At 34.9% G+C, this 11,935-nt stretch overlaps 1 protein-coding gene across 1 annotated transcript; it reads right to left on the reverse strand.

Moving 5' to 3' along the window:
• Positions 1 to 166: 166 nt before the first annotated feature.
• Positions 167 to 10,751, reverse strand: LOC141904038 (EF-hand calcium-binding domain-containing protein 6-like). Its single transcript, XM_074792483.1, has 28 exons — positions 10,654 to 10,751; positions 9,929 to 10,090; positions 9,361 to 9,485; positions 8,712 to 8,831; positions 8,257 to 8,366; positions 8,086 to 8,155; positions 7,861 to 7,997; positions 7,658 to 7,779; positions 7,434 to 7,561; positions 7,209 to 7,357; positions 7,013 to 7,126; positions 6,784 to 6,904; positions 6,525 to 6,695; positions 6,208 to 6,443; positions 5,192 to 5,359; positions 4,939 to 5,110; positions 4,596 to 4,850; positions 4,105 to 4,337; positions 3,800 to 4,015; positions 3,457 to 3,687; positions 3,211 to 3,366; positions 2,926 to 3,121; positions 2,660 to 2,851; positions 2,352 to 2,579; positions 2,074 to 2,265; positions 1,443 to 1,650; positions 1,182 to 1,363; positions 167 to 1,082 (listed from the first exon to the last, which is right to left on the reverse strand). Exons 2-28 carry the CDS (start codon positions 10,083 to 10,085, stop codon positions 804 to 806), a joined length of 4,668 nt encoding a protein of 1,555 aa, XP_074648584.1. The 5' UTR covers positions 10,086 to 10,090; positions 10,654 to 10,751; the 3' UTR covers positions 167 to 803.
• Between the last annotated feature and the right edge of the window lie 1,184 nt (positions 10,752 to 11,935).

Consider the following 11,935-nt stretch of genomic DNA (forward strand, 5'->3'; position numbering starts at 1 on the left):
TAGCACACAAACAGGTTCGAATCACCCACACACACAGCGAGCTAGTTAATATAATAACAATTTAGTCTTGAACAACTAATCCTGAATATCGGCAATGCAAATTTAAAAAGACATGAAATTAATATCCTTAATAAAATAAAACAACATTTATTTCTCATTGCAGAGACACAAGTTTGAAATACAGTTCATAAAATATATTTCTACAAAACAAAATAAAATTCACAATTCTTCTAACAACAGCGGTAAACATAATTTGTCAAGATTTAAGAAGTTTCCTGCCCCAAATATGCTGAAGTACTAGGCAATCAGAGCACAAGATTTGCAATTTTTACAAAATAATAAATTTTTGACAGCTTATCACATTAATTTATCAAATATATGTATAATATATATATATATTGAAAATAAAGTTTATATCTACAATAGACATCTTATAGTAATTATCACAGACTCTGGATGATAAAACATTAAATTTTGCATTTGGACCTATAATGATAAAATTTTGGCACTTATGGTGCAGATTAGGAAAATATACATAATATGCTGCTACAGTGACATAATATCATAATCTAATACTATGGTTTACTTATTTGTCACAAAAACATATGCATTCCATGTATGAATCGGCATAAGATTTTCAACCTTTCCTTCCTGAATGGAACTATAATGTTCATACATTTTGTCCAATACATCTAAAATGTTTGAATTGAATATATCTTTAGGGGATATTTTACTGGGTGCACACTGATTAGTATATCTTTCATTTATATATATATAATCTTCAAGTTCTAATATTGAAAGCATCAAGGATTTGTTAGGAAAGCTTTTATGAAGTCATTGTAGCTGACTTGGCCTGATAAATCTTTGTCATAGTAAGACATCAAATGGTAGAATTCCTCTTCCGAAAGATTCATGTTGTAAGATTTCAAAATTGATCGAAAATCATTCGGATAAACAAACCCGCTACCACTTTTATCCACAGCTCTGAACGAACGTCGCATCTTTTTCCAGTTATCTGATACACAATTCTGACAACGTAGCATCGCATCATAGAAATATGTAGTCTTCACCCCAGTATTTACCTAAAACATTAAGTGATAGTAAGCACATTTTTTCAGATATTCCTCAAAGCAACACAGCATTCTATATATATATATATATATATATATATAAATACATACTGGGCTTCTCGTATCAGGCAACTTCTTGCGTTCTGTAATGTGAGGTTGACGATGTTTCAAAGTCAAAACGAAGTGACGCAGGAAGTCCATGTAAGGAAATCTACCATTATTCTTAACGTCGTATTTCACGACCAATTTAGCGAAATCTTCATCAGAAACGCTAGCGTACTGACATAAAACATCTATAATATAGAATAGGACATTTGATGAATAATCAAGAACATACATCTATTGATTATCAATAAGTAGGTAGAGACAAACCTCTGAAATCCATTATGTCGAGTTCACCGATATCATTTTTATCTTTGGCGCGACATTTCCTTTGTATTTCCTGCCAGTGTTTACATACAATATCCTTGAGTCTCATTTCGATTGTTTCAGCATTAATCAGTGGAGTTCCGGCGAATGTATATGAACGAGCTAAACCAGTAGGCGGAGCGGCAATACTGTTCCTCAAACGAACATCAATCTATTGTGTTTGAAAAGATTTTTAAGAAATTCAAACTACTGAGACATACATGTAGTCATGAAAAATGATATCTAACTGGTTAATGTTTAGACTTCAAATGATTGTCTGTCGCTAGGACATGTCTAAAATATTTACTTAATTTAATCTGAACAACATTGAGACTCGATCAATTCAGGTGAGATTATTTACTTAGTGTAAGTAAATACTATTGTAGTTTTCTACATACTTGATAATGCTAGAACTAATAGCTTTTAGTTCATTGCTATTCAGATAATGCTGTCTATGTTAATAGGATTTTAAATCATCTGCTGAGACACTCGAGTCTAGTCGGAAATATCTCAGCAATCAAGCATGACTACTAATCTTTATTGAATTAGAATTAATCTTGAACATAAGACATCCATTACTAATGCTGGTATTTACCTTTCCCGATGAAGCAGACTTTCGAGCGAAGACAGCAGAAGATGGTCTCTGTGGTGCTGGGGTATTTGTCTGTTTCTCGCGTTTCATAACTCGTTGCATTGTACCGTCTTTACCGGTGAGAAGAATCAAGAAATCCTTGTATTCTAAGTTGCCAAATTCATTCACAGGCAAGTTATTCCAGACACGATCAAACTATTAAAAAGAAAGTTTCACCTCACGAAATTTCAACTTCAAACTCGAATTGATAATTGAGAGATTTCGTGTACTATTAACTATACCTGTTCATCTGTTAATCTCATAATGTGTTCATCCATGATACCTTTAAAGTCCTCCTTACAAACAACTCCAATGTTTGCGTAATCGGAATCATTGAATGCCTTCGCAATATGGTAAACCCTAGCTTGTACGGACTCTTTTATCAACTGCATTACTTCATCAATTGGTAATGGATGAGGTGTACGAGCTCGTACAGTTTTCTGTAAACTATCCATCCAGTTATCAGCCTCCTGTTCATAAGAAATACTGTGCAGTCTACTTACTTTTGAATTTTCGGAATACGAACATGATGATAGAATGCAATACTTACTGTATCTGCAGCTTTACAGAAGCTATCCAGGAATGTGGCATAATCAACCAGATTGTCACCGCTAACTTTCAACTTTGACACAAGTTGCTTGAACTGTGGATCAGTAAGGCGATAAGCAAAATTATCCAAAACACTCCTGAAATCTGATGCTTTAATTTTCTGCTTTCCACTCCTATCAAATGTTGAAAAAGCCTAGAAAAGAGATGGATAGTATTCTATTGTAAATATGGTTAAGTTCTACCTCAATACGATGATACACTTTTTACCTTTTCTAAAGTTTCATAATCATTTGAAACTTTTTCCCTTAGCTCACATTCAGCATCAAATGGACTAAGTTTTGGGTTGTATGGAATCTCTAACGATGCAGAAGGCCGTTGACCATAGCTTGAATGACGACCTTCTTCAAATGCTTTCAGAAACTGTTCATAGTTGAGTTTGCTCTTTCTTTCATAAAGACCAATCCTAGAAAAAGACCCGTGGAATCTGCATTAAGGAGCTTCGATATGTGAACTCTGTATTTCTACAAGCTTTCATAAATCATAATTGTTTACCTATCAAGAAGCTCAAAGAACTGTTTATCTGAAAGGTAGAAATTAAGATCACAGAGAACTTTCTGAATCTCATCAATCGACAAAAAGCCTTTTTTCTTGGTGTCATATTTCCGAAAAGTTGTGTAAGTATCAGCATACTGATCTTGAATTCTTGCTCTGAAAAACAAGTTTAATTCATTCAATTATAAAATGGTGGTTGCAACTACATTTCTTTATCAGAAAATTACCAAATATGCTGTTACTTACTTCAGAAGCCGATGAACTTCTTCCACACTCAGGAAGTTATTTCGTTGTGCTGTGTTGTAGCTGATCAACTTATGTTTCTCTAATTGTTCTTCATTGTGTCGGACGATTGTTTCATAACTGTCTTGAACAATTCTTTTACTGTGGCCTTGTTGATCACCAGGAGCAAAATTTGTACCTAATTTCTCCAGGAATATCTGATGACTGATGAATCCACATCCTTTAGTGTCGAGCCTAAAATTCACATACCAGGTACCGTATATGATATTTGTCAACGGTAAGTATACAAATTGCGAAATCATGATTCATGGTTAATTAATTAATCTTATATCAACGTAGTACTAACATGTTCCATAGTTTGTTGTACTCAGTGCTGTCAATGGGCAAAATGAATTTATAGAGAACTTCTTTAAGTTCACGTTTAGTTATCACAGCATTTCCATCTTTATCCATTGAACGGAAAGCTTTAGCAAGATCAGTCCACTGAAGATGAGCTTTTTCAGCCAGCACCTCATGCACCTCTTCTGCTGTCATTGATTTAGTTGGTATAGCGTCATTGTATCTGTAAATTGAAGAGTTCATAAGTTATGACTTGAATAATAATGAAGATAAAGCAAAATGTGCAGTCTTTTCTGTTATTCCTAAAATTACCGATGATCTGAAATCCAATGATGCCCTTCTGGTCGATCTCGAACTTCAAATTTATCCAAGAAATCTTGATAGCTGATCTTAGCCTTTTTGCCAATGCCTAGTCTTTCACATAAGCGACTAAATTCTCGATCTGTCATTACAAACATGAAGGCATCACAAAGTCTTCGAAAGTTAACCTTGGTTAGGTACCCGTTGTGATTATCATCAAATTTATAGAACGCACCCCGCAAATCCTGAAAAATTTCAAGCAGTCATGAGATAGATCAGTAACATTCAACCTGTAATCTTTGTGATGACGAGTGATTTTTGTGAGTAGTGCAAATTTTCAGTGAATTCATACAAATAAATATTACAATTGAAATCGTTCAGTGCTGAATACCTTTCTTACAGCCCCTGTTTATTGCAGTCACAGAAAAAAGTAAATGATTTATATGAATTTGAATACTCTTAAGATATACTCTTTATATATTTTATAAGCAACTTTTACTTACAGAGAAGTTTTCTCGTAGTTTATTTTGAAGTTTTAACAGAGCTTCCTCGGCAGTCATTCCCCATTCATCACCTCGAATCGGATTCACATGGTGATTATCAGAACGAAGTTTAAACTCTCCAGGACCATTCGGACGAGGGTCCTCAAAACTGGTGATGAAATCTGAGTACGTCAGGAAACCATTGACGAAACCGAGTTTTTCTGAGAGAGATTTGAACTGCTCGTTGGTAAATGTAAAACCATACATTTCACACACCTGAAAATACGATGCATTTATAAGGTTAGTTCTTGATTATTTATCTATATATGAGTGACATACAGAATTACCAGTAGGCTAAACATACTTTTCTGAAGTCATTCTTTGATATTCGTCCTCGAAAATGTTTATCATACATCATAAATGATTGTCGAATGCTTGTCTTGTGTTGCGCCATTCGGTCTTTCAACTTTGCAATTACTTCATCTTCGCACATGCCTTCAGTTCGCTGTTGAACCGAGTCATTCGACAAACCTTGCCTGAAAAAATATATACTTTTCATGTGATCGAACTGTAAACACTAAAATCTTTGATTCAGTTGTAGAAATTTTGATAATCACCTGGCAACAAGATCATCCAATCTACGACGTTCAGCAGCTTCACTTCCATCATATATCTGAGTGCTAAGTCCAGTTTTATCAGTCGGCTGTACATCAATTCCGAGTTTAATCAAGAAATCTAAATAATTGACTTTTCCATCTTCACGTTCATCACAGCGTTTCAATAAACTGAAATCATTCAGGCTTATCATTAACTCCATAGCATGTTATAGGTTTCTCATTATAAGTAAGATGATGATTGAATGTGGCGAGCATTTGTAATCCACTATGGATTCTTAATTCAAAGCTTCCGTGTTTTTAGGATGCAATTTTCATAATGCATACTTTCCATTCATCTATAATCATGCTTATAGATTGATAGCACAGTGAAAGTGATTCAGTGACAGTTCATCTAACTATAGTGTATAGGATGTTTCATTAATGTCAATTTACTTTTCTTACACATTACAAATCATGTTCACTATAACTTGATGAAAATCACTTACTATGAAAGAAAAGATGTGATAAGAAAGCATGATTCCTTAAAATTTAGAGGAAGCGAGAAGCATTAGTTGTACGATATATGTAAATCGAATGATTAGAGCACGAATGACAAAGAATAACAACCTTGCCAGCATAATTGAAAACATAAAATATGGGGTGTAAAACAAGATATGCTTCAGACATCAAAAACACATACACACTGAGGTAATTCTAAAAATATTCTGAAACATTTCTTGGGAAGGCACAGTGAATATTGTATCATTACATATGACATATGTTTCACCTAGGTTTTTGCTCATAAAAGCCGGATGAAGTATGACATCTTTCATCATTAAATCGAACAGTTTTAGAAGCTGCAGCTCTGTTGTTGGATGATGTACTAGGCCTATCACGCAATCTGTTAGTGAAATTCACAATGTCTGTTATTTCATCATGTGTTAGAGCAAGTTCATTAAAGAATTATAGTGTCCTTCCATGAAAGACAACCAGACAAAAATATCTAAAACTGTAGAGTATGATAAACTCAAACTTACTGTTCAAAATGCTCATCTGTGAGTGGTAAACAATTAGAATCGATGATGTCTTTTAACTGCCAGGGAAATATCGCATTCTCCTCATTTTGATCTGCTGCAACCAAATCTTCAGAAAATTCTTTCCATCTATATGAGATCTTCTCTTGAAGAATTTCTTCCACAGTGTCCCAGGCCATCACGACCGGTTTCTGTTTATCATTAAAACGGTGAACAGAATTCAACCATTTGTGGGCTGCCTATTTATCAAAGTGAAAGATATAGAATCAAAATAAAGTCAAACATAATTATCATTCAACAAGCAAGACTTCAGATGTTACCTCCGACTCCTTAGGTTCAAATATCTCCAGGAATGAATGATAATTGATGAAATTTGTATGCTGCGGATCTAATTCAATAAGTAGATCTCTGTACTGGTCATCCGTAATAGGAAACTTGAATGAATTCAAAATCTCTCGCAATTCTTTTCTAGAGATTTTGCCATCTCTATTCTGAAAATGTAATTTGCAGACTATCGGTAAACATTCAATTCATATCTATATGATGTTTTTTTCAGTAAAGGTTTCTACTGCTGCTGACCTTGTCAAACTGAAGGAAAGCATGTTTCAGTGATGGATAGTGATGTAACACTTTATCATGAAGTAAATCGATAACCTCTTCATCAGATTTAGCCTGTCCTGTGCCTCGAACAGGAAAATATCTGAAATTAACAATTGTAGCATTGATAATCAGACTGCCAATGGCATGACCTGGTGATAAGCATGACATGGTGATAGTTCTATCATTTTTGATTGAGGGCAGAGCTTACTGGTGATTGTTATGTCTGATGGGTAGTGTTTGTCCGTTTCCGAAAGCCTGGGGATCTTGAAACTTATTAAGAAATATTTCCCAGGAAATACGTCCAGACGCCTTGACTCCACACCTGGAAGTAAAAACATATGGGCTTAACAATGAGTTTCCGATGAACTTTTATGGACAAGAATACACGGAATTACGTGACTAACCTTTCCATCAAAGCGAGGAATAGTTGATCAGACATTGGAATTGTGAAGTTAGACAAAATTGACTTCAAATCAGTAATTGAGACAAATCCAGAATGACTTCTGTCAAATGCAAGAAACGCTTTTCTCAAATTGTTATGGTTTGCTTTCATCTGAAATATATGAAATCTACAATTTTATGTATGTTACATATAGAAGATATATTTCCTTTCTATCTGAAGTCCTTACCCTTTTTCTAAATTCTGCTTCAATTTTATCAAAATTCAGTTTCATATCATTATCGTCATTCCTCTTAATGACTGGTTTCACAACTCGTAGTCCATTCTCTTTCTGTTCATTATGATCCCAGGTTAATGCTAAAATGAAGTCATAAACACAACAAACATATAAAAGAAATTGAAAGAGATTATGAGGTACACCTCAATATTTTTCACAGTAGCATTTCTACAAACCTGCCCTAGTGCCTTCTGAAACTGGCCGATTTCCATTACCATCAACATTAATACCGATTCTACGAAGGAATTCTCGATAATTGATCAATCCTGTATGATGAAAATCATACCTTTGCCATAACCTGTACAATCGAAAATTTAACAATTACCTTACCGACTTATTAGAAAGTATCACTTTTATTTTGAATTAGTTGATTGCTTACTTATTAAACTGAGCATCGCTGAATTTGAAACAATAATTTTCCAACACTTTTCGTAGTTCATGTTGTTGAACTTGACCATCTCGATTATAGTCAAACAATCGCAATGCTTTCACTAAATTCTTTACATTTCTACTGATCTAAAACACACAAAATACAAGTGTTTTTTCAGTGAAATCGTAGCGGGCAATTTTGAAAATAAGGAACTGAACAAAATTTTCCGCCTACCTTTTCTTTGAGTAAAGTTTCAATTACATCAACATTGAGACTTTCTTTTGCACTTTGCTGAGCAACATATCTAAAACAATTTGATAATAGACAAATCTATGATATATCCAATCAATAATTTTACCAACATTTCAAAGGTCCAAAGCCACATCTGAATGATGGAATATTCACCTATGTGTTCCACTAGTCCAAGAGTCAGCTTTACTGGGAGGACGTCTTCCTGTGTTAAACTTATCCAAGAAATCACAATACCTTATCGTTCCATTAGAATTGGTTTCGACCTGAAATTCATTTGATATGACATAAAAAAGCTGTACAAAATACTAACATGTAGTGATGAAGGGAAGGTGCTCTGAAACAGTTAACAGAAAGCAGGTAAGCAATGTGAGATAAACAATAGAAAAAAAACTGCAGATGAGTTGATCATCTAAAATGACTACAATCCAGATGTAAATTCTGGCTGTTGATTGCAGTGCCTTATGTTTAGCAAATAAAAAACAACAGATGGTATTAGATCCACCAAGATAATGTCCCAATGTCTTCCTGAAACTCTAGGACGATCAGCAGGTAAAAAGTGATAGATGTTGCGCCACAGCAAAGGTATGTGTTAGTGGTACACCGATTACCTTAGCAACAATAGCTGAGAATTGTTCAGTGGTCATAGGAAAACAATAAAGTTCTAGAACGCGACGAAATTCACCCCGAGTTACACTGAGATTCTTGTCAATATCATAATTCTGGAAGGCCTGAAATTTAAATTACATCAATATTCACCTTTACAAAGGTTCCCTACTTTCACTATTTCAACATTTTGGCTTTGAACCGACATGAAAAGAGCTACGGTATTTATCTAAGTATTCTCAACGCTTCACAACTACGCATGCTTCTAGCAAGCATTTTCAGATTACAAAAATCCAAATTTCTAATATAGCGGAGCCAGACGCTTACTAGTTAGAATCAGATGTAAAAAGAAACTACATGTAATATCTTCTAGCACGAGTAAACAATGAAAGAGGTTGGAATAATACTAGAAATTGAGAGGAAAGGGGATAGAAAAACTACCATACATGTGATTAAAAAAGTTAACCTAATTCATTTGATACCGAAAAACCAATCAACCACATGGATCTAAAATTATAGCGTGCATTGCAATATAAGCCTCTCAAAGCTGTATGAATCTAATTCTGGTGCATAAATCAATAAATGCTGTAATCTATAACTCAGTTCAAATTGCTTTATTTCATTAATTTTTCCATTTCGTTTTTCCTATTTTACCTGCTGTAAATCTCGATATTTGGCGGCAACTTTTTGTTGAAGCATATTTTCTACATCAATAACCGAGAGGCTATTATCTGGCATATTTCTACCCGCCGACATGTTGGAACTTCTCTCAGAAAAAGCTGAAAAGATTAACTCATTACATAAAAAAAGATTTGATGAGACAGATAGACCAAAACAACAGTGTTATCTAAGATCTCGGAAAAGTTCTCATGGCTGCATAGCACTGACAGTTTGTAAATCAGTGTCGCTTGGATATCAATGATAATGATTCTCTTCAGGTTCACACATAACTTACAATTGCAATACATGAAACAGGTTTTATTACAAAACGCGACATGTATTAATTCTCTCAATGAACAGAAATGTACAGTTTAACGCTCCCTCATTAGGCATTAATTCATTCAGGTAATCATAATAAACCTGAGAACATAATGACATCTTACTCCAGACAAAGCAACTACAGGCATTAACATTTCAAAGCATAAATAGAAATCCATGGAGCTGTGTCACTTTTAGTAGTTTAATGTCATTATAGAATGATCAGCTCATTCTAATTACTTACTTGATGAGCGACTTATTACTTTTTCATTTTGGGTAAATGATTCACTGCGACTGTGTCCTACACTTACAGCTACTGGTGTCGTAGGAGGCAGTCGTGTGGTTGTCGAAGGTCGAACTGAGAAACTTTGAGGACGCAAACCCGGCATCACTTGTGCCATATTTCCTTTCAGAAAAGAAAAATAATTCAAATAGAAAATAATTCTTTTCTGCAGGAGGAAAAAATTGAGAGGCTAACCGACAATATTATCTTTCAATAGAATGCTAGTCCCCATTTTCACAAAAAGTCACCTGTCAGATTATTTTACTCTAACTAAGCCCATCCAATTATAAAAGCTTCCGATTAGGCTAACTAAGCTCGATTCAATATCTTCATTGATTTACTATTTCTTTTAGGGCCTAATCGCTTTCTATTGCTTCTTCTTCGACTTCAGGCCTACAGAAAAAGGTACTCGTACACATCTAGCAGAAAAATGAATTACAGTAATTCTTTATTTGGTATTTTAAATTAATAGGCCTTATTGAATTTTGATTTATTAGAATAAGTACGCACGGTATTGGTATGTAGGCTAATAATTAGACATTAGTAAGTATTGTAGTTAGTAATCGGTAGTAGTCGGTATTGAATTGACATTAAAAAAAATATATAATCAAACAAAACTAACTAAAGGCGAATCTCAGAGAATCAGTCATTGAAGCACCGCTGGACTGACTGGCCATAACATTTACCTGTTTCGTTTTTTTTCCGATCCTCCAGAAACTTATTATATCAACGTATTACGTTCTGCATCCACAAATACTTAACACACACCCGCCATGACACAACGTTGCCATGTAAACATCTTCATTCAGTAGAGGGCACCACAAGCTGGCATAACTGAAGGCGGATTTTACAGGAGAGCTCCGGAATCTACGCGGAGCCCACCTGGATATTATGGTTCGAGTCATGTTCAAATTCAATTAGTTGGAAAAAAAGAAGATAGAAAGAAGACAAACGTAATAGATTATCAAAAATTTGTAACAATAAAAAATGACCATGGTGAAAGAGGAAGCTTTTTGGGTTGGCCGAGCAGGCCGGCGGGCCTCCCCAGCCGACCCATCTCGTGACTCGAGAGTCCCAAAAGTAGTTTTGAGTTGTTAGATTGGTTATTGAATCAAAATTGATGAACGTAATCTTGACAAGTGCTACCGAAACAACACACTGTCTAACCCAGCCGTAAAGTGCTGCCATTATGCTCATCGTTAGCGGAATTTCCATACACTAACGTAAGTTGACTCTGGCAATCGATGTGCTGACCAAAAACCCTGATTACCAGAGTCGACTTATGTTAGTGTATAGAAATTCCGCTATCGATGAGCATAACGTCAGCACCATACGGTGGAGTATTAGACAAATCATTTATTCCTTCCAAAAAATTGAAATATGATTAGAAAACTTAATTTCACTGCAACGAATTGCATTACAAAATCAAAAATATTGACGTGGACCCCTTTCCAAGTTTCTATGATATCTTTGACTTGATGTTATTTCACCTGCAAGGCTGCAAATAATGGAAATTCTTTGGTTTAAGTTTGTGGACTCGTGGTCTAGAAATGTCTGGGCGGGAGCATGGGCAAGGTGGATCTCGGAGTCACGCTCCTTACAAAGCTGACCAGCCGACCAAAAATTCTGGCAACGCCAATCCATCACGAAAACTTGACTTAGAATATACCAAAATAATGTATAATTGCCTACCGATATGGTGCGTTTACTGCGAAGTGATTTTGATGGTCAAGGTTTGTTGTTTCAGACATTCAAATTAACCACTACATTGACCGTCACCTGTTACACCGATACTGTAGATGTAAATCAAACGCAAAGCTAAAATGCGCATTTCAGTAATCGAGTACCGGACATTTTAGATAAACAGCGCATTTTGTAGCATGGGTAGCCGCTAGGAAATTTTGAAACTCAATCTCGACAAGTTGCTTTTAGCTGTTAAGAAATTGGATCATCATTTTCGAAACATTT

The sequence above is a fragment of the Tubulanus polymorphus genome, chromosome 1 (assembly GCF_964204645.1).
Source record: "Tubulanus polymorphus chromosome 1, tnTubPoly1.2, whole genome shotgun sequence".
NCBI classification, from domain to species: domain Eukaryota; kingdom Metazoa; phylum Nemertea; class Palaeonemertea; order Tubulaniformes; family Tubulanidae; genus Tubulanus; species Tubulanus polymorphus.